This window comes from Syngnathus leptorhynchus, chromosome 6 (genome assembly GCF_054491065.1).
Source record: "Syngnathus leptorhynchus isolate UIUO chromosome 6, UIUO_Slep, whole genome shotgun sequence".
Lineage (NCBI taxonomy): Eukaryota > Metazoa > Chordata > Actinopteri > Syngnathiformes > Syngnathidae > Syngnathus > Syngnathus leptorhynchus.
In genome coordinates, this window is record NC_141200.1 from 5,492,200 (window position 1) to 5,514,438 (window position 22,239).

Genomic DNA, 22,239 nt, shown 5'->3' on the forward strand with positions numbered 1-22,239 from the left:
ATGATGACTACTGTAACCTGCATCTGATGAGTAGACATTTAAAATATTAATAAATTAATTTAAATGTACGTAACCTAAATTAAATTACGTTAAAGCACAATCCCCACAAAATGAGTATCATTTCACACTTTCAGGACAATTGTCTTTCCGCTGATTAGAATGTGGTGGTCATCCTTACTAATGCCATTAGACAACATGTGAAGTAAAAAATTCAATCTCACATTTACCAGTATGAGTGTGAAATGGAAATTGTGTCAGATCAAGTTGTGGATATGTATAGGCAGAATACTTGATATAGTTCATGTTGCACAAAATAAATAAAACATAGCACTGCAATAGGGAAAATGTTTATTGGAATGAAGAGGTTTTTAGAATGCCAAGTCAAGCAATATCTTTGGTCATTCTGCAAGAAAACAGAGTGCATGATAAAGAAGCAATCGACATATAAGTGGGATGCGCTATTCCATCAATTTATTGAGCATTTATGGAAATTAAGTGTCAAAGTGTTTTTTATGGTAAGCTGTTAAAATGTCCAAATTAACGTGTTGTTCTTTGTTTGCAATGTGTGAGTTGACAGCCACATTTTTCAATTGAAATGTAGGAGTGTTTGATCTTGCTTCCATCACCACAAATCATCTCCACATCTTTCTTGCTAGTGGCTGTTTCTTGACAACATGAGCAAGAGTGCGTCAGACTGTTGCTCTCCGCAGAGTACCTGAGCAGATAGACATGGTTTCGCACATAATCAGAGGTGCTAAACACACATTAGGAAAAAAATCTATCTAATCATAAAGCCAAATCTCACATTGATGTCGACGCTCCACAGGATCCTTCGCAAGTTGTCATTTCCACTGGCACGACTGACTTGCAATCATTTACGTGTAAGTAGGTGGCGTTTGTGTTTATTTTACATTTGGAAGGAAGAGCAACTGGGAAAGACAACAGATTGTTTGTTTATATGCAGCAAAACATTCATCAGAGAATATCTTATAGGATGAAAGGATGTCCATATCTGGACTCTGATTGGTCTCCCAAAGTGTTGCAGCTTCTTTAACTCACCACATGTCTGAGTCTGGCAGCAGTCCACTGTTTGGTTCACCAACACCTCACCTTCCTTACAGGTTATTGGTGCTTGAGTGGGACACACGCGAGGTTCACATCGCACACTCAGCGTATCCGCATCGCAAACACACTGTTGACATCCACTCAGCCAGGACTCCCCAATCTGTGGGTGGTGAAACAATGGTTAACCGTAACCAGTCCAACACAAACCAGGAAAACAATAATCGCAATTGGGGTCGGTACCTCTTTCGGTTCACCATCAGGACCAGTGCAACCTTAGACAGGAAACAAATAATTCCGGGTTTTAAATTCATTTAATTAAGTCTACAGTAATCTGATAAATGTTTGTGAGTGACTCTTACAAGCGATGACACAGATGTCGGAGTTTGAATTGAATAAGATTGTGCCGGGTGGACAGAAACATCCTTCCACAAATGTATTACAGTCAGACCTCTGGTAATAGTTTTCTCCCTGGCATTGCTGTGTATACTTGTAATTGTATCTAAAGAGAAAATAGTATGATATCAAAACCAACTTTAAAGTGTGTGGAGTAAATACAGTGAGTGAAATGAGAGTGGTTACCTTGCATTGCAAGTCGGTTCCACAATGGGCCCACATGGTTTGTAGACTTTATGTGCAGGACATTTGTATTCTAGAATAAGAGAAAAATGTTCATGCATCTGAATAGATGAATGCCATTTTTGTAGGGAACACACTGAAAATGGCGATTAAGAAAAATAAAAAACTTTTATTTCAAATAATTGGTCATTATCATCATGATATCTTTTCACTGATTGGCCGGGGAGAGAAAGGCATGGTTCTAATTTGTTCCATCGAGGTGTGGGGCGTCCATGTCCACAAGTTAGTTAAGATTCTGTGATACAAAAAGAGCTACGCTAAAAAACCAAATGCTCTTACCGCATTGCCCCTGTGTGGCGTTCCTCCAGTCGACACAGACTGACGCCGCAGTACACATCATTGCATAAGCCTCCAAACTGGAGCATCCCACTTTGGAGTTTGGCATGGAGCAAACATCAAATTTACAGGCCTCATAATAGTCCTCCGGTGCGATGATTTTGTGACATTCCGCAAAAATGCTTCGCACAAAATACAGCGATAAAGACAATTACTCATAAAGAAACAAAAACAGATATTGGACTGTGCTTGGTTGCTTACTCACCTGCTGATAATAATTTCACAAATGTCAGGTTTACAAGTTGGTGGAGTTGGCGATGGATTTGGTGTTGGTGGAGGTGGAGGCTTCTTGCAGTACGGTTTGTTCTTATCTGGTACGTGCCACTCATGAGCCATATCAGTGCAAGAGGTGAGAATCTGCCCGTTGGGTAATCTGCAGTCGTTCTTTCTATTATTGTCGCAAGTACCTGGTGAAATCAGATAATGAGTGTAAGATGACAACTTGTTTCATGTCATGTTAAAAAGTATAATTAGCTCACCGCACTGTCCTTCTGTGTTGTTTTGGAAAAGGGAAAACGGTAAATCAACGCTGAATAAAAGCCCCTTGAACGTCACGACGGCTTGGATTGCCGGAATTCTCAAAACCAGCTCAATTGCAGTGCTTGTGATGATAAAGTCGTCGTTGGAGTAAGTCGGAATTACTTTCTTGCCGTTGACGTAAACCTGAACACAAGTAAGATTCGAAACTCAAGGATCCTTCTTAAACAACAAAATACCAAATAAGTCCAAATAAAATGATAATAAATTGTACCGTGTTGACTGTAGTTGTTCCTCTCTCCTGTGTAAGAATGACTTGGTAGCTTTTGTAAAACACAATCAAGCTTTTGGCACAGGTTATTTCACCAGTGGCGTCACAATTTTCATTGTCAATGAGGACGGTAAAATTGTGCCGAGGAATAATCTCTTTAACCAGAACGTAGGTGCAGTTTTTCTGAAAGCTGTAGTATTGACCATCAAATGTGATATAGTGTGGATCTCCCCAGCCGCTGCAAATACCTACAAAATGATTGAAATCAATTTGGAAAGGACTATGAGTGATTTTAGGAACTTTCTTTTGGAATGTGCAAAAATGCTTCACTCACATGTGCATTCGTAATGGAAACAGCAACCATCTTCATCATAAACCCTCACTGGCGGTTGACCATTTTCACACACTGGCATGGTTATCGGTTCGCATGGCTTGTGTTCTGTTAGGACTTTTCCATCCTCGCACATTGAAAAGGTACAGTTGCTTGAGATCCAAGACTCGCCGTGCTGAAAAGGACAAATTAGTACACAAGCACCTGTTAGACTGACAATCAGAGACTGTTCTTCTCATTGCAACCCACAATAATTAAATTCAGAGAACTGGAGAAGATTCAGTTTTGTTGTCCTACCCTTCTTCACTCATGTTCAAATATTTCATATTAACTGTCATTGGCAACTACAAAAATCCATCATTCATATGTCGGAGGGTACTGGAGCCTATTCCAGCCAACAATGGACAAAAGTTCAAAGCAAACATGGTGAAGCAGTGTTTAGCTGTTATGCTGCACATATACTGTTTTTCCAAATTCCAACATCTGTAGAGGTCGGGTACCTTTCTTGGCGGGATGAGGAAATCACAGTCTTTGGGGGCAGCTTCAGTGGTTACGGGTATGGTACTGGCGGTTGTTGTGACGACTTCTGTCGTTACGGCAGTTGTTGTTGAGGAGGTGGTAGGACTTGGTGGCGTGGTTGGCTGACACGGTCCTGCAAACTTCTCAACATTGCAAGTCTTATTGCAATATGCGATGAAACACCAACCAGCGTCATCTGTTTTATTGTAAATGGTAGTACCTAAAAAGAGTCAATCCGTAAAGTCAGTTTGAGGAATGATCTTGCAGAATTGAAAATAATGAAATGATTGGTTCTTATGATGACAGATGAAAGACACCAGCAGGATGTTGTTATGAGATATAAAACAAGAAAATGATCAAAGACAAACGATTGATTGATACTTACCAGGAGCAAAAATCTGATCAAGGTATTTGCAGAAGCATTCAGTGGTTCTTCCTTCCGTTGTGGTTGACAAGGTTGTTGAAGGTTGAGTAGATTTAGCAGTGGAGGTAACCAAGGGTTCCGTCGACTGTGCCGTTGGAACAATTGTATTTGTGACAATTTCATGGGATGTAGTGGTTTCTAAAACTGTGGTTGTGGGTTTTTGTACTATGGTTGTTGCAGTAGCTGTTGTGGGGTTTTCCGTGGTAGTTGTAGGTTTTTCTGTTTTTGGAACAGTTGTGCTTATCTTTTCCGTTGATGCTGTGCTGGGTTTTTGTGTTACTGTAATTGTTGTGGTCCGGATTCCTGTTGCTGTGCTTGGAGATTCTGTAACTGTGGTTGGTCTCTCCTCTGTTACTGTGGTGGATTCTTCTGTGGCTGTGATGGTTGAAGTAGCGACGGTAGTGGTTTTTCCTGTGGTTACAGAAACAGTAGTACTGGCCTTTTGTGTCACCGTGGTGGTGGGATTTTCAGTAACTGTGGTGGGTTTTTCTGTGGTTGTTGTGATAGTGGTAGGTTCCTCTGTAAGTGTCGTGGGTGGGACGGTTGTTGTTGTTGGTCTTTCAGTTGTTGTCGTTTGGGCCCCTGTGCTAAATGTGACCAAGGACCCTGTCGACTGTGCGGTTGGAACAATTGTATTTGTGACAATTTCAGGGGATGTCGTTATTGGTTTTCCAGTTGATGTGACTGCAGTTGTGGTGAGACTTTCGGTTGTTGTTCTTGATGGCTTTGTTGTGGGTACCTTTGCAGTTGTTATGGTGGTAGGCTTCTCTGTAGCCTGTGTTGTCAGTTTTTCTGTGGTTTTGGGAGTGGAGCTAGGTTGTTGTGTAGTTGCTCCCGTTACCTTTTCTGTCACCTTGGATGTAGTGGTGGTAATACCAGCTGTTTCTGAAACTGTGGTTGTGGGCTTTTGTACTATGGTGGTTGCAGTAGTTGGTCTTTCTGTAGCTGTTGTGGGGCTTTCTGTGGTAGTTGTGGGTTTTTCTGTTTTTGGAGCAGTTGTGCTTATCTTTTCCGTTGATGCTGTGCTGGGTTTTTGTGTCACTGTAATTGTTGTGGTTTGGATTCCTGTTGCTGTGCTTGGAGATTCTGTACCTGTGGTTGGTCTCTCTGTTACTGTGGTGGGTTCTTCTGTGGCTGTGATGGTTGAAGTAGCAACAGTAGTGGTTTTTCCTGTGGTTACGGCAACAGTAGTACTAGCCTTTTGTGTCACCATGGTGGTGGGGTTTTCAGTAACTGTGGTGGGTTTTTCTGTGGTTGTTGTGATAGTGGTGGGTTTCTCTGTAAGTGTCGTGGGTGGGACGGTTGTTGTTGTGGGTCTTTCAGTTGTTGTAGTTTGGACCTCTGGACTAAATGTAACCAAGGGTGCAGTCGAAGATGCAGTTGGAAGATTTGTATTTGTCACTATTTCAGGGGACGTGACTGCAGTCGTGGTGGAACCTTCTGTTGTTCTGCGTGGCTTTGTAGTGGCTTCAGTTGTTTTGGTGGTAGGCTTTTCTGTGGCTAGTGTTGTCATTTTTTCTGTGGTTTTGGCAGTGGAGCTCGGGTGTTCTGTTGCTGTCTCAGTTACCTCTTCTGTGACTTGGCCTGTAGTTGTGGTTTCTGAAGCTGTGGTTGTAGTTTTTTGTACTATGGTGGTCGGAAGACTTGATCTTTCTGTAGTTGTCGTGAGGTTTTCCACGGTAGTTGTGGGGTTTTCAGTTGTCGGAACCATTGTGCTTATCGTTTCTGTTGATGCTGTGCTGTGTTTTTCTGTAACTGCAATTGTTGTGGTTTGGATCTCTGTTGCTGTGCTTGGAGATTCTGTAATGGTTGTCGGTCTTTCTGTTGCTATGGTGGGTAGTTTTGTGGTTGTGATGGTTGTAGCATACACAGTTGTGGGCTTTTCTGTTGTTAGAGCAGTGCTGGCCTTTTGTGTAACTGTGCTGGTGGGGTTTTCCGTAACTGTGGCTGTTGTTGGTACTTCTGTTGCTGTAGTGGGTCTTTCTGTGGTTGTGGTGGTATGAGCTTGCTCAGTAGTAAATGTGGTTGCTGGAGTTGCAATAGTGGTTGTTATGGATGGCTTTTGTGTGGTTGTTGTCACTGTGGTGGGTTCTATTGTAGTTGTGATTGGTTTTTCTGTGGGTAGAATAGTTGTTTTAGCCATAGTTGGCTTTTCTGTGGATGTGGCTACCACAGTTGTGGTCTTTTCTGTTGCAACTGCATTTGTTGTGGCCTTTGTAGTTGTAGCTTTGGTTGGAGTCACACAATCGTTGATGCAACATTTGACTCTAATCTCATAGTCATAACAGATCGGCGGTATGCCTTGTTCATTGTTGTGACAGATCAGTCCATCTCTTGGGTTGCATGTTACTTTTTGACCAAGCTGATCCAAAGGTACGTCAGGAAATGCTTTTGCTCTGCATTCTATTTCAAGTGGTTGTTTACAGGCATTCAGACTTGGATCAGTTATGTTTGCTGTAGTCTCATAATCTCCACCATTGGGGGTAGGGTCCGGGTAATGATTGTTGATCCAAGAAGACCAGTGACAGACAAGACACTCTGATGGTGTTGATGTGGGTTTTGCTGTAGGTGTGGTGGTTTGGGCCTTTTCAGTCGTAAATGTTGTTGGAGTTGTTGTAGGTGTGGATGGTTTTTGTGTAGTTGTTGTGGTGGTGGTGGGTTCTTTTGTATATGTTGTGGGTTGGAGGGTTGCTGTGGTGGGTTTTTCTGTTGTTGTAGTTTGGGACTCGGTAATCGTCACCAAGGGTCCTGTCGACTGTGCAGTTGGAACAATTGTATTTGTGATAATTTCAGGGGTTGTCGTGGTCATTGGTTTTTGAGTTGATGTGATTGCTGTTGTTGCGGGGCTTTCTGTGGTTGTTCCTGTTGGCTTTGTTGTAGATGCCTTTGCAGTTGTTATGGTGGTAGGCCTCTCTGTAGCCTGCGTTGTCAGTTTCTCTGTGGTTTTGGGAGTGGAGCTAGGTTGTTGTGGAGTTGCTTCGGTTACTTTTTCTGTAACTTTGGCTGTAGAGGTGGCAATACTAGCAGTTTCTGAAACTGTGGTTGTGGGTTTTTGTACTATGGTGGTTGCAGTAGTTGGTCCTTCTGTAGCTGTTATGGGGTTTTCTGTGGTAGTTGTGGGTTTTTCTGTTTTTGGAACAGTTGTGCTTATCTTTTCCGTTGATGCTGTGCTGGGTTTTTGTGTCACTGTAATTGTTGTCGTTTGCATTCCTGTTGCTGTGCTTGTAGATTCTGTACCTGTGGTCAGTCTCTCTGTTACTGTGGTGGGTTCTTCTGTGGCTGTGATGGTCGAAGTAGCAACAGGAGTGGTTTTTCCTGTGGTTACGGCAACAGTAGTACTAGCCTTTTGAGTCATCATGGTGGTGGGGTTTTCAGTAACTGTGGTGGGTTTTTCTGTGGTTGTTGTGATAGTGGTGGGTTCCTCTGTAAGTGTCGTGGGTGGGACGGTTGTTGTTGTTGTTGGTCTTTCAGTTGTTGTCGTTTGGACCTCTGGACTAAATGTAACCAAGGGTGCAGTTGAAGATGCAGTTGGAAGATTTGTATTTGTCACTATTTCAGGAGATGTGACTGCAGTCGTGGTGGAACCTTCTGTTGTTGTTCTGTGTGGCTTTGTAGTGGCTAAACCTTCTGTCGTTTTGGTGGTAGGCTTTTCTGTAGCTAGTGTTGTCATTTTTTCTGTGGTTTTGGCAGTGGAGGTTGGGTGTTCTGTTGCTGTCTCAGTTACTTTTTCTGTGACTTGGCCTGTAGTTGTGGTTTCTGAAGCTGTGGTTGTAGTTTTTTGTACAATGGTGGTCGGAAGACTTGGTCTTTCTGTAGTTGTCGTGGGGTTTTCCACGGTAGTTGTGGGGTTTTCAGTTGTCGGAACCATTGTGCTTATCTTTTCTGTTGATGCTGTGCTAGGCTTTTCTGTAACTGCAATTGTTGTGGTTTGAATCTCTGTTGCTGTGCTTGGAGATTCTGTAATGGTTGTCGGTCTTTCTGTTCCTACGGTGGGTAATTTTGTGGCTATGATGGTTGTAGCATACACAGTTGTGGGCTTTTCTGTTGTTAGAGCAGTGCTGGCCTTTTGTGTAACTGTGATGGTGGGGTTTTCTGTAACTGTGGCTGTTGTTGGTACTTCTGTAACTGTAGTGGGTTTTTCTGTAGTACGAGCTTGCTCAGTAGTAAATGTGGTTGCTTTTGTTGCAGTAGTGGTTGTTATGGATGGCTTTTGTGTGGTTGTTGTCACTGTGGTGGGTTCTCTTGTAGTTGTGATTGGTTTTTCTGTGGGTAGAATGGTTGTTTTAGCCATAGTTGGCTTTTCTGTGGATGTGGCTACCACAGTTGTGGTCTTTTCTGTTGCAACTGCATTTGTTGTGGCCTTTGTAGTTGTAGCTTTGGTTGGAGTCACACAATCGTTGATGCAACATTTGACTCTAATCTCATAGTCATAACAGATCGGCGGTATGCCTTGTTCATTGTTGTGACAGATCAGTCCATCTCTTGGGTTGCATGTTACTTTTTGACCAAGCTGATCCAAAGGTACGTCAGGAAATGCTTTTGCTCTGCATTCTATTTCAAGTGGTTGTTTACAGGCATTCAGACTTGGATCAGTTATGTTTGCTGTAGTCTCATAATCTCCACCATTGGGGGTAGGGTCCGGGTAATGATTGTTGATCCAAGAAGACCAGTGACAGACAAGACACTCTGATGGTGTTGATGTGGGTTTTGCTGTAGGTGTGGTGGTTTGGGCCTTTTCAGTCGTAAATGTTGTTGGAGTTGTTGTAGGTGTGGATGGTTTTTGTGTAGTTGTTGTGGTGGTGGTGGGTTCTTTTGTATATGTTGTGGGTTGGAGGGTTGCTGTAGTGGGTTTTTCCGTTGTTGTAGTTTGGGACTCGGTAATCGTCACCAAGGGTCCTGTCGACTGTGCAGTTGGAAGAATTGTATTTGTGACAATTTCAGGGGTTATCGTGATTGGTTTTCCAGTTGATGTGACTGCAGTTGTGGTGGGACTTTCGGTTGTTGTTCTTGATGGCTTTGTTGTGGGTACCTTTGCAGTTGTTATGGTGGTAGGCTTCTCTGTAGCCTGTGTTGTCAGTTTTTCTGTGGTTTTGGGAGTGGAGCTAGGTTGTTGTGTAGTTGCTCCCGTTACCTTTTCTGTCACCTTGGATGTAGTGGCGGTAATACCAGCTGTTTCTGAAACTGTGGTTGTGGGCTTTTGTACTATGGTGGTTGCAGTAGTTGGCCCTTCTGTAGCTGTTGAGGGGCTTTCTGTGGTAGTTGTGGGTTTTTCAGATTTTGGAATAGTTGTGCTTATCTTTTCCGTTGATGCTGTGCTGGGTTTTAGTGTCACTGTAATCGTTGTTGTTTGGATTCCTGTTGCTGTGCTTGTAGATTCTGTACCTGTGGTCGGTCTCTCTGTTACTGTGGTGGGTTCTTCTGTGGCTGTGATGGTCGAAGTACCAACAGTAGTGGTTTTTCCTGTGGTTACAGCAACAGTAGTACTAGCCTTTTGTGTCACCATGGTGGTGGGGTTTTCAGTAACTGTGGTGGGTTTTTCTGTGGTTGTTGTGATAGTGGTGGGTTCCTCTGTAAGTGTCGTGGGTGGGACGGTTGTTGTTGTTGTTGGTCTTTCAGTTGTTGTCGTTTGGACCTCTGGACTAAATGTAACCAAGGGTGCAGTTGAAGATGCAGTTGGAAGATTTGTATTTGTAACTATTTCAGGGGACGTGACTGCAGTCGTGGTGGAACCTTCTGTTGTTCTGCGTGGCTTTGTCGTGGGTAAACTTTCTGTCGTTTTGGTGGTAGGCTTTTCTGTAGCTAGTGTTGTCATTTTTTCTGTGGTTTTGGCAGGGGAGGTTGGGTGTTCTGTTGCTGTCTCAGTTACTTCTTCTGTGACTTGGCCTGTAGTTGTGGTTTCTGAAGCTGTGGTTGTAGTTTTTTGTACAATGGTGGTTGGAAGACTTGATCTTTCTGTAGTTGTCGTGGGGTTTTCCATGGTAGTTGTGGGGTTTTCAGTTGTCGGAACCATTGTGCTTATCTTTTCTGTTGATGCTGTGTTGGGTTTTTCTGTAACTGCAATTGTTGTGGTTTGGATCTCTGTTGCTGTGCTAGGAGATTCTGTAATGGTTGTCGGTCTTTCTGTTGGTATGGTGGGTAGTTTTGTGGTTGTGATGGTTGTAGCATACACAGATGTGTGCTTTTCTGTTGTTAGAGCAGTGCTGGCCTTTTGTGTAACTGTGATGGTGGGGTTTTCTGTAACTGTGGCTGTTGTTGGTACTTCTGTAACTGTAGTGGGTTTTTCTGTGGTACGAGCTTGCTCAGTAGTAAATGTGGTTGCTTTTGTTGCAGTAGTGGTGGTTATGGATGGCTTTTGTGTGGTTGTTGTCACTGTGGTGGGTTCTATTGTAGTTGTGATTGGTTTTTCTGTGGGTAGAATGGTGGTTTTAGCCATAGTTGGCTTTTCTGTGGAAGTGGCTACCACAGTTGTGGTCTTTTCTGTTGCAACTGCATTTGTTGTGGCCTTTGTAGTTGTAGCTTTGGTTGGAGTCACACAATCGTTGATGCAACATTTGACTCTAATCTCATAGTCATAACAGATCGGAGGTATGCCTTGTTCTTTGTTATGACAGATGAGTCCATCTGTCGGGTTGCATGTTACTTTTTGACCAAGCTGATCCAAAGGTACGTCAGGAAATGCTTTTGCTCTGCATTCTATTTCACGGGGTTGTTTACAGGCATTCAGACTTGGATCAGTTATGTTTGCTGTAGTCTCATAATCTCCACCATTGGGGGTAGGGTCCGGGTAATGATTGTTGATCCAAGAAGACCAGTGACAGACAAGACACTCTGATGGTGTTGATGTGGGTTTTGCTGTAGGTGTGGTGGTTTGGGCCTTTTCAGTCGTAAATGTTGTTGGAGTTGTTGTAGGTGTGGATGGTCTTTGTGTAGTTGTTGTGGTGGTGGTGGGTTCTTTTGTATATGTTGTGGGTTGGAGGGTTGCTGTGGTGGGTTTTCCTGTTGTTGTAGTTTGGGACTCGGTAATCGTCACCAAGGGTCCTGTCGACTGTGCAGTTGGAACAATTGTATTTGTGATAATTTCAGGGGTTGTTGTGGTCATTGGTTTTTGAGTTGATGTGATTGCTGTTGTTGTGGGGCTTTCTGTGGTTGTTCCTGTTGGCTTTGTTGTGGGTACCTTTGCAGTTGTTATGGTGGTAGGCCTCTCTGTAGCCTGCGTTGTCAGTTTCTCTGTGGTTTTGGGAGTGGAGCTAGGTTGTTGTGGAGTTGCTTCGGTTACTCTTTCTGTAACTTTGGATGTAGTGGTTGCAATACCAGCAGTTTCTGAAACTGTGGTTGTGGGTTTCTGTTCTATGGTCGTTGTAGTAGCTGTTCCTTTGGTAGTTGTTGTGGGAGTTTCTGTGGTAGTTGTGGGTTCTTCTGTTGTTTGCACAACTGTGCTTGTCTTCACTGTCGATGCTGTGTTGGGTTTTTCTGTAAATGTAATGGTTGTGGTTTGGATCTCAATTGATGTGCTTGGAGATTCTGTAAGAGTGGTTGTGCTTGGAGATTCTGTAAGAGTGGTTGATCTATCTGTAGCTGTGGTGGGTAGCTTTGTGGCTGTGGTGGTCATAGCAGCCATAGTAGTGGGTTTTTCAGTTGTTACAGAAACCGTCGTGCTGGCCTTTTGTGTAACTGTATTGATAGGGTTTTCTGTAATAGTGGTGGGTTTTTCTGTGGTTGTGCTGGTTTTAGTCTGTTCAGTAGTAAGTGTGGTTGCCTTTGTTGACGTAGTTGTTGGTATGGTCGGCTTTTGTGTGGCTTTTGTCGTGGTGGTGGGTTCTTCTGTAATTGTGGTGGGTTGTTCTGTGGGTGGAATGGTTATTTTGGTCATAGTGGTGGGCTTTTCTGTAGTTGTGGCCAAAGTAGTGGTAGGTTTTTCTGTTGTGGCCCTTGCAGTTGTTGCTTTGGTTGGAGTGACACAATGGTTGAGGCAACATTTGACTCTAATCTCATAGTCATAACAGATCGGAGGTATGCCCTGTTCTTTGTTATGACAGATGAGTCCATCTGTCGGGTTGCATGTTACCTTTTGACCTAGCTGAGCTATAGGTACATCAGGAAATGCTTTTGCTCTGCATTCTATTTCAAGTGGTTGTTTGCAGGCATTCAGACTTGGATCAGTTATGTTTGCTGTAGTCTCATAATCTCCACCATTGGGGGTAGGGTCCGGGTAATGATTGTTGATCCAAGAAGACCAGTGACAGACAAGACACTCTGATGGTGTTGATGTTTGTCCAGATGTAACTGTTGCGGTAGTCGTTGTCGGCGTGGATGGCTTTTGTGTTGTTGTTGTAATTGTAGTAGGCTCTTTTGTGAATGTTGTGGGTTTGAAGGTTATTGTGATGGGTTTCCCTGTGGTAGTTTGGGCCTTTGTAGAGGTTAGTCTTTCTATAATAGCCAAAACATAACAACCAAAAATAATCAGTGTGTTGTGATACAGGGCAATAACATGTATTTTATTGTACTCATGCTGTACTGCATATTTCATAGTTGATCGTTACCTGTTGTCACAAACACAAATTGTGTTGTCGTCATTGGCTTCTGCGTAGTTGAGGGACTGCAGGCTTGTACTTCTCTTGTAATATTTCCATGTTCACCACAAATAGCAGTAATACAAGTACCATCTCCATCATGAGTGTCGTATATTATATCTCCATAATTGTATAATTCTCCATTATATGAACAAACACAATCTGCAAAACAAAACAATGTAAAGATTATTTTTAAAAGATTTTTTTTTTTTTATCTTAGAGGACTTTAAGAAAGTAACAATACAATTTTCAGTTTTACCTTCAATGCTGTAGGAGCACTGCCTCTCTGATGAAGAACATTGACTAAAGTGCAAATGAAATGATTTGATTTTAAAAATTCATGTCGCGAAAATGTTTTTAGAGTTCGGATGAAAAAAATCCTACCATTTCTGACAGTTTTCTATTGGAGGCATTGTTTCTCCTTCGGCATAATGCTTCCCTTCATCATCATAGCACCCACATTGCTCCAGTGACACGCATTTCATTGTTACCTCTTCCAAAAACGGTTGATTGGGTGGACACCTTGGATAACAACCTTAAAGAACATTACAACTTTCAATGGTACCAGCACATAATTGGCAAAAGCAGAAAGACAACCCTTAGGGTGCCTCCATTTTACTGACTGATGCTAATCATGAGCAAGGTACCTTCTAAAGCTGGGATGTGAGTATAGCACTTTCCAGATGGATTCCTGCAAGTCTTCATGCAAGGTTTTCCACAAGCTTCGTAATGCCATTCGCACTCACCATCAGGATTGTAGTAATCACAGAAAAGAGCTGATTAAAGAAATAAACGTTAAGACGTAGAATATAAAACAATCATTTAAACAATGTTGATTTATTTATAGCAATATGTATGGACATTATACCATCTTATGACATTTTATGAGGAACAGAATATTTATTAATCTAGTATGAGAAACAGTGAGTATTATGCAGGGATGGATTGAAATCTTTTTTTTTTTTTTACAATGAGCACTTACGACAGATAGATGGAGTTCTCCATTTTATACAAGCTCCAGCCTCATTACAGGCCGCTGCATAGGCGGCTACGGCCGAGCAGTAGCATTCGCAATCTCCTCCAGTATTACACGCGCATGTGTCTCTTACACAAGAATTATAATAATGCTGGGGATCCACCTTTGAAGAATAAAAAAAAAAAATAGATGATTAGAGTTTGATTTATAACCCACAAATATAAGTGGATTTTTTTTTTGCATTACCTTTGAATGGCAGGTATCAAACACTGCACTATTGATGATGCTGCAACGTTTGAGTGCCCACGCTTGTCTATGAGAGTAAAGCGTGCAAGGACTTGTAAGCGCTTTTGTGTTAGCACAGCTCTGTGACACTTTCCAGCTGTTGGCGAACTCGAAGGGATCTACCACCACTTCTTTATTTCGGGTGGTAAAGTCATTCTTGACGTTTCCGTCGTAATTCCCACATAGACCACAAACTTTTCCCTGGAATAAATTAAACAAAGTGAGTTAGTTTATAGAGATGACACCAATCACTGATGCGGGTTCCCTCACCTTAAATGCTGAGCTCAATTTGATCATGAGTGTTGTCTTCTTATTCCAGATGAGAGTTAGACCATTCTTTGCCTCAATGACGAGATATAACCCAATAGTATGAACTTTATAGGGTATTTCTAACCCTGTGTTATGTTTTATGACGGTTCCTTCTTTAAGGACAATTTCACTATTCTGAAAGAAAAAAAAAAAAATTAATTAAAATTAAAAGAACATCACAATGTTGTACAATGCATATATTTTTATTTTATTTACGTCGTGTTAGCTAAATTTCAGATTCGTTTGCATTATTATTGTCAACTTATTTTTGATTGACTGACTCATATTTGATTCTTTATTACTGAATTTTATATTATACTATTGCTTATTATAATAGAATGATATACCCCTAAGTAGAGCTTGATAGCAGTAGAGCAAATGGTTTCACTTGGTCCACATGGAATGCTCTCAGTCAGAACCCTGAAAGTGCCGTTCTTGTTTTCCCCACAGTAATCCTAGATGACAATGATGAATATAATATTTACGATGCAAGCAAGCAAAAAAAAAGAAAAAAAATCACATAATTAGCACAAGTGATACCTGAGTAAAGACGTAACCACAATCCCCATTAAAGGAGAATTTCTTGTCATCGTACGTGATGTAATGGCCTTCTCCATATATTGTACAGATTCCATCACATTGTTGACTGGTGCATTCCCATTGTCGACTCTTGCAAGTGCTTTGATCACATGATAAAGTTCACATAAAGTAAGTAGCACGTAAGACTAATGCAATAGGACACTTCAGAGAATGTTTACCAGGTGTTGCAGTCCACTTTAACAGTCTCTCCAGGCTTGTAGGATTGTCCGTTATAAGTGCATGGACACTCCGTCTCCTCGATGCAACCTCCTTTCCCGTCGGACAACAAGCCAGCAGGACATACGCAGCCTGACACGCAATGTGTACTAACCTGAACAGCAGAAGCACAATGGCAAATTCACCCACAGTCAACGAATAAGATCGGTTTTAAATCATTTGTTTGAGTCTTACACATTCTGTGTCCAGAGTTTGACACGTCTTTTGGCACTCTGACCCTGTGTCACCAGGCTTTGCATTTGAGCAGTTGAAGAAAGTCATTGGAGCATTGCATGCTAAACAGAGAGCACAATTGTTCGCAAGATCATTAGCATTGGTTAAAAAAATCCATAGTTTATTTTCATTATAGACTAATCCAAAAAGGTAATTCTGAACTTTTTCAAAAATTTGATGGGTGGTTTTTGTGCTTACATTCAGTCAAATGGTTTCCTGTACAGTTGAGTTTCCCACCATGGCAGACGCTGAAAAAAATTAAAATTATAGCTTGTCCATTAGAGGATCAAGTGAACATGTTTGTGATGTCATCCTATTTAAGTTCACCTCTAGACGTTCTTGTGTATTTCAGAAAATTTCCTTGACTTTTCATGAGTACTCACCAAATTTGTCCATGGACCCTGATGATCTGCTTCGGCCGCAGCACCATGTCGCCGACATGGCAGGAGCACTGAGAGGCCGGCACACACTCTCCCCTCTCGTTGAGATAAGTTCCCTCAGCGCAGCCGCAGCCGTCCACGGGGGTCAAATCGGCATCGCAAGTTAAGTCAGGCTGACCCAGAGAGTGGCACGTGCGTCCACAGCTTGTCATGTGATAGTCAAACACTAAAGTCGAAGGGCAAGCTGATGTGTATTTCCCTATTGAAAGAACATACGATACCATGAGTCGAAATCGAAATGATAAAAGCGTACATTGGATGAAACTCACCGCACACGACCTCTCGCCATCCTGTCAAGGAGACGCCGGCAGCGGCACACGCGTGAACGTAGGAGGAGATGGTAGCACATACGGAATCCAAACTGTTTTCACCAGCACATGTGTCGTATATACAAGACTGTAGGGAGAGAACGTATCGAGCTTAATGTGTTGTGTAATATCACTCACTGCCGTTGACGGCTATGGACGTCAGAAATCCATTTTAACTGGGCTGGCAGTAAACCCCACGAAGGATGTTATGGAGTCATTGATCAATTTGATAATATGTTTTACATGCAGGAAATATATGCAATATTTTCCTTGGTCCTTTTAGAAATGTAGCAGAAATGCTTACAGCTAGATAGTCCTCTGGGTTTATCTCAGAATGGCATTTGGAAAACACCCCAGTTGTGTCAATCAGGAGGGAGCACCAGTGGTGAGCGTATTTTTCTGAAAAGACACAAAATCATACAGTATCAGAAAAAGTGGAAGATAACTTTTAAAAAATATATAAAACAGTACAGTTAATGACGGTTTTAACATGGTGACTGCCTCGCGAGATAGTTTTTTTCCTAGACCCAATATTTCCTATTTCACAGTAGTATATTGATTTGGGCATGATCACTGTATTTAGATAAACATTGCAAGAATATTGTATTTTTTAAAAAATCATCATATCTTACCTTTGTGTACACTCAGAAGGCAGGGGTCACCGAGTGTATGGTTGACATCTGGACAGCCTCCTTTAGTCTTCCACGAGTTGGCAAATGCGGCAGCCGTTCCCTCAATCATCCCGCTTCTGGTTCTGAAGTCATTGCATTCGACATCGTTAAAATCTCCACAAAGACCTGCAAAGAGAGAAATTAATTATATGATAGAACAGAGAAGCCAGGCTAGACAAATGTTTTCACCTCACCTTGGAGTTTGCCTTTATGGGGAAGACTGGCTTTGATGTAAACCTGCATGATGGGCGTGAGTTGAACCTCGAGGTGAAGCCCATAGACAGTGTGGATCACAACGTAAAAGGTGGATGGGCTGAAGACTGTCACGTCATCTGTAGAGAAAACAAACAGGTGATTACCGAGCGGATAAAAGTGATCCAAGTCATTTTTCATGACAGGAAATACAAAAAGGACCAAAAAAAAAGCACCTACCCATGAAGAGAGGCAAACGAGAGGTGAGTTTGTTGACGAAAACTTGACCGCTCGAGTCAACAGTAATCATCTGTTTGTGGAGAATGCATTCGATATAACAAAATATGTCTTCAATTGTGTGTAAACAAAACAATCCTTACCGTGGACTTGGGCAGCAGTAGAGTGACTGCAGTCAGGCATGTTGATTGATCGGATTTTTCACATCTGACAAGGTCACCCAGGACAATGAAAGTTCCGTTCATCTCCTACAGAGAAAAACATGCATTGTAACACACATAACATCGATGGATCAAGTACCGATACCAGGTATCGATACCAGCTAGCATCCATATCTCAAAGCTAATTTGGAATTAGAGCAACATTATCAAGAAGCATTTCAATCCAGTTAGCATTCAGCCTGTCTTGCGCAATAGGCCTTACCTTTGTAAGAACATAAGAGCAGTCTCCATGGAAAGTGTACGTCTTATCATCATAAGTGGAGATGTGTGACCCACCAAGTACAGAGCAGACACCAGGACAGTCAGTATCATGGCACTTCCACTCGCCGTGAAAACACGTGCTGTGAAAAAATTCATGAAAAGTCAGCTTTGTATAGAAGCTTCCGGATAAAGTTAGTCCTCACCATGTCTGACAGGCCCTGGAGTAGGATTCGCCAGGTTTATAAGGCTTGCCGTTGTGCATACAGGAGCATTGATCGGCGGGCAAACAGCCGTTATCACCAATGTCGTCCAAGAGAGTCCCTTGGAAGACACATTAGAAAATTAGTGGTTGAGTTGATTGTTGTCTAAGCATAAGCAATAACATGGGAGGACATGCTTGATTCATTGGTTGTCCATGCCTAATAATATACAATCTCACAATTTTTTTAATACATATTTATCCAATAGTTTTAAGCATTATACAGAAATTGCAAGATATACTGCACATCAGTGGCAGAGCTAGAGGGGGGGGGGGGGCAGTAGGGCCACTGACTCCCTCTGAAATATGCTTGGACTTCTCCAGGAGTCAGATCAGATTCACCTTTGGCTATTTTCCATTTTTTCTGTTTTTCATTATGTGATTACTGCTCAGTCAATAGTCAAAGCAAAAAAAAACAACTGAAAGTTAAATCACACCTAGCTCAAGGCAGCATGGTTTCTGTATGTATAAAATCTTACCAGGTGGACAGAAGCATCCATCTACGCAGTGTTCCTCACACACTTGACTCCTCTGTGGGTCACTGCAGGTGTCCACGCAAGGGCTCCCACATTCTTTGTACTCCATGTTAAACGGGCATGTTTTCTTAGCTATTATTTATCAAAGAGGAGTAAAAGTGAATCAAAGTTATTTCAATGAATAAGCATCTCAAATATTTGTTTTCCTCACCGCACAAATGCGCATTCCATTCCTGCGGCGCCCCGCCCGCGTGTGCGCATTGGCGTGAGTACTCTGCCATGGTTGAACACAAGCAGGACGTGGAGTTGCTTTTACAAGCGCACAAGTCCTTGACACAAGCGTCCACAAAGGCCGCACTGTTGATTCGCTCGTGACAGCTCAGGAAAGAAGCCTCGGACACAAAACTCTCACAGTCGGCCCTCTGCGGAGAAAATCAACGTGTTGAATTTGTGTTGGACAAATATTAATTTGAGGCTATTGTCCAATTTGATACCTGACTTATGGAGCAGGTTTGAGGGGAAGGAGGCGAGATTTTGTCACAGTTGTCAGTTTTCCAGGCTTCATCTAATTCCTCAACAGACCCTGAAAAAGAGAGTTTGGTACATTTAAATGCTGACTTTGTATTAGGCTAGAAAATTGTTATATAATCTCTCTTGTACAATCTTTACTCACCATCAGTGTGGTCTCCATTGAAGTCACCGCACAACCCACAAGTTTTATTCTTGTATTTCGAATCCAACTCAACCTGGAAATTGTGTCAAAATACACAATATTTAAGATTTCAACCCGTAAATGTTCCTGTAGGGTCATCAGGTAAGTTGATTGCCTCTCATGTATTTTTTTTAATTAATTGTGAGGTCCAAAAAATATAACATTGAATCGTTAGCAATATTCCAACATGAATATGCCATGTTAGCAATGTAGCTGCTTTAGCGGGTTGCCAAGCATGCGCGTTGGTGAGCTGGTGGCATTTCTTTGGGCAGAGACGTGATCAGCATTGGCCTCAATAAAATCCATATCAGTCAAGCTCTATTTTTTGGAAGGGGCTTGGAACGATTTAATTGCATTTCCATTCATTTCAATGGGGAAGGATGACTTGGTGAATGAACCTACCCAGAGCGTGTCTTCTTCATTCCACATGACAATGACGCCACTTGTCGCCTCAAACCTAACATAGGAGAATGTTCTCATGATGGACAGGCCTGCTTGACTGAAAGGCAACGTTACACTGGAGAGAAAAAAGACAAGAAATATGAGTTAACCCATAAAACCTGAAATGTCAATGTTCACACATACTCACATCTCATCATTGACCACGATGGAGGAATTGGAGAGTTCCACCACCATTCCTTCCAGTCTCATGGTGATCCATTTGAGAGGAGCAGACCAGTCTGTCTCCTGTCGTTGCAGCTGGATGTTAAAGTCCTCATAGCTGCCCTTACAGTTGGATGCAAGGAGATAGTTGCAGTTGGAGCGAAGCTGGAAAAATTCTCCGTCGAAAGTCCGGAAATGGTAGTTTCCCCATGTGCTGCAGAACTGGTTGTCGTGGGATGCGCTCACTTCTGTAATGGGGTTACAAATGAAGTGACATGGAAACAGCTGAATCATTTTTAAAACCTTTTTTGTCTTTAAACAGGCCATATGATGTGAAATTGACTGTCGAGTAAAATTCCAATAATTGATTCATTTAAAATTGACATTTCGGAGCCATCTATAACGTCACGGATATGCCATTAAAACACAAGACATTTCATAATTTGTCTTCTTTAAATTGATCTCACCTGTAAATACTGGCACTGCTGTCACAGTCTGAAGTGGGACTTGAAAAGGAAAAATCAATTCATAAATGAAGAAATTCTGGCTTCCATTGCATTGTTACACATAGCGAAAATCTAACTGCATAAATCAAACAGGAGAGCAATAATACCATGTACTACTTCATCTGATAAATTTGAATTCTGCAACCCTACAACATATTTCTAGCATTGCCTTGCAATTTGGGATCAAAGTCAGCTAAATATATGGTGCTGCAACACATATAGACAGACAATATCAAAATATTTAGTAACAAAGTGTTACTTAATTAAATTTAATTTATCTTGTAAATTTATTGAATTTATTTGTTAAATACATGACCATAATCTAGTAAATATTTGAATTAATCATGATGTACTACCTTTAATTCTTTACATTCTATTTTTCGAATATTTGAATTAATCATGATGTACTAACTTTAATTCTTTACATTCTATTTTTATTGTTTGGGCGACTGAGAATTTAATAGCATTTCCATTTCTACATCGACACAGCTCTTCCTTAGGGTAATACATACCACTGGATGCATCAGACAGTCCAAAGTAGATGCTGATCCATGGGATCACCCATCCAAGCGCCATCCCGTATGTTTCCATTGGCATCAACCGGGTGAACTGGACCCAAATGACCACTGACATTTAATATAGTTCATTAGCTGTTTACAATTTAGGAGGGGTAATATTGTGACACTGTGGGTGTCAGCACCATATGCTTACAATAACACATCTTCTCCGTCTCCATGTGACGTGATCCCTTGATATAGTTTTATCATAATCTTTCCACATCACCGTACGTCCTCCTGTAAGTAAAACCAACTTTTAAAATATATCTAGTGTATTGTCAATGCTGATGGATGATGAAAATGTATACTTTCCTTATGATATGCTTAGGTTAATGTATTTCTCTGGTTTCTGTACAAGGACGTTGTCAGTGTGGTGTTGTTGTTACTTAAACAATGAGTGTATGCTCTTCTCAGTCAACTAGAACATTTCAAACAGTGGGCAGTGCCACTTTATCTACTGAGATGTCCATGTCTTAAAGTCTTTATGCATATGGGCCGAGCGTACCTTGACTAAATATTAGCCATCTCATCATTCTAATCAAGCATGGATCCACTAAAGGTCATATCTAGCCAAGCATGGTTAATTCTAGATGAGTTGGCAGCTTTTTGAATGTTTACGGACATACAGAAAAGCAATTGGAAACGACGCCAAAAATGATTGAATGAGGAAAAATAAAACTCATATTCTTGGCCAAAAAATTCTCACATTCTCTAAAAAAAGCTTGGACACAAATAAACACTCCTATTCACATAAACCAATCATAAAAAAACAATCATAAAAAAAAAAAAACTCTCATATTCACAAAAATTCAAGACCCCCAAAAACATAAATCTCAGAAAATATCTCACATATCCTAAAATAAAAAAAATCTGTAACATACCAACATTTGGGATTTGAGATGGGTTTTTGCTTCAGTTTGGACTTTCCTTGGATCTTATCTGGGATCACACACAAAAACATCATGTACAATAGGCAACACTTCACTTTCATTTATCCAAAATGCAGAACTTCCTATCCTCTTTGTTAAGTCCTGCCCCATCCTACTCACATATTTCTGTTTGTATAAACCCACTGAGTCATAGCTCACTTTTGGAAAATAAAAGTTAAACATCATTGTGTCAATACGTATTCATAAACTGGAGAACAATCAAGCCTCTCATCAAAATCGTCTCCAGCAGTTTGGCAAAGCTCTGACAACAAACCGTGCCCACTGCCATGCTAAGACAAGCATGAGTGGATCTTTGCTATCTTTTATTTTAGGTGTGGACCGAGCGCTACGGTGTTTGTCCTTGGAGGATCTGCTTGACAGTCTTAGTTACAATGGGTATAAAAAGTCTACACACCCATGTTCAAATGTCAAGATTTTGTGCGATTAAAAAATGAGACCAGGATAAATCATTTCACAACTACCATTAATGTGAGCAAAAAATATTTTGTGGGGTTGCACACTCTCTTAACAAGGGCTGTGTTCAGAATTAACCAATCATCCGCCGCAATTTTAAATGCCTCTGATTAACAACAAATAAAGTTCAGATGTTGAAGTAGACTTTGCTTATTTTATTTGCTTTTTAGCAGAAGCCTGAAGGTCTGCGCACAAAACGCTTCAGCTAAAATAAACATACTAGAA

The 22,239-nt window shown here is 41.5% G+C and overlaps 1 protein-coding gene across 1 annotated transcript; it reads right to left on the minus strand.

Moving 5' to 3' along the window:
* Positions 1 to 331: 331 nt before the first annotated feature.
* Positions 332 to 20,645, minus strand: LOC147055532 (uncharacterized). The gene is made up of 42 exons (XM_085915325.1): positions 20,567 to 20,645; positions 20,016 to 20,054; positions 19,535 to 19,796; positions 19,348 to 19,462; positions 18,907 to 18,979; positions 18,728 to 18,816; positions 18,445 to 18,655; positions 18,237 to 18,365; positions 17,702 to 17,819; positions 17,500 to 17,638; positions 17,220 to 17,324; positions 17,080 to 17,149; positions 16,842 to 16,979; positions 16,609 to 16,773; positions 16,281 to 16,375; positions 15,938 to 16,064; positions 15,612 to 15,867; positions 15,427 to 15,476; positions 15,190 to 15,290; positions 14,958 to 15,109; positions 14,740 to 14,878; positions 14,547 to 14,654; positions 14,161 to 14,334; positions 13,852 to 14,091; positions 13,612 to 13,768; positions 13,277 to 13,405; positions 13,014 to 13,164; positions 12,889 to 12,932; positions 12,600 to 12,791; positions 4,021 to 12,486; positions 3,617 to 3,855; positions 3,120 to 3,291; positions 2,789 to 3,033; positions 2,517 to 2,700; positions 2,243 to 2,444; positions 1,981 to 2,159; positions 1,645 to 1,714; positions 1,425 to 1,564; positions 1,306 to 1,337; positions 1,060 to 1,225; positions 806 to 929; positions 332 to 715 (listed from the first exon to the last, which is right to left on the minus strand). The coding sequence occupies exons 1-42, from the start codon at positions 20,643 to 20,645 to the stop codon at positions 538 to 540; spliced, it is 14,244 nt and encodes a 4,747-aa protein (XP_085771451.1). The 3' UTR covers positions 332 to 537.
* Between the last annotated feature and the right edge of the window lie 1,594 nt (positions 20,646 to 22,239).

Excerpts from the sequence above, each read along its gene's own strand:
- LOC147055532 (XM_085915325.1), bottom strand. The coding sequence starts at position 20,645 with ATGGAAACATACGGGATGGCGCTTGGATGGGTGATCCCATGGATCAGC. Across the intron at positions 12,792-12,888 it reads GTGCTCCTACAGCATTGAAG|ATTGTGTTTGTTCATATAAT; the intron begins GTAAAACTGAAA and ends TTTGTTTTGCAG. Across the intron at positions 930-1,059 it reads CTGCCAGACTCAGACATGTG|TTGCTCTTCCTTCCAAATGT; the intron begins GTGAGTTAAAGA and ends TGTCTTTCCCAG.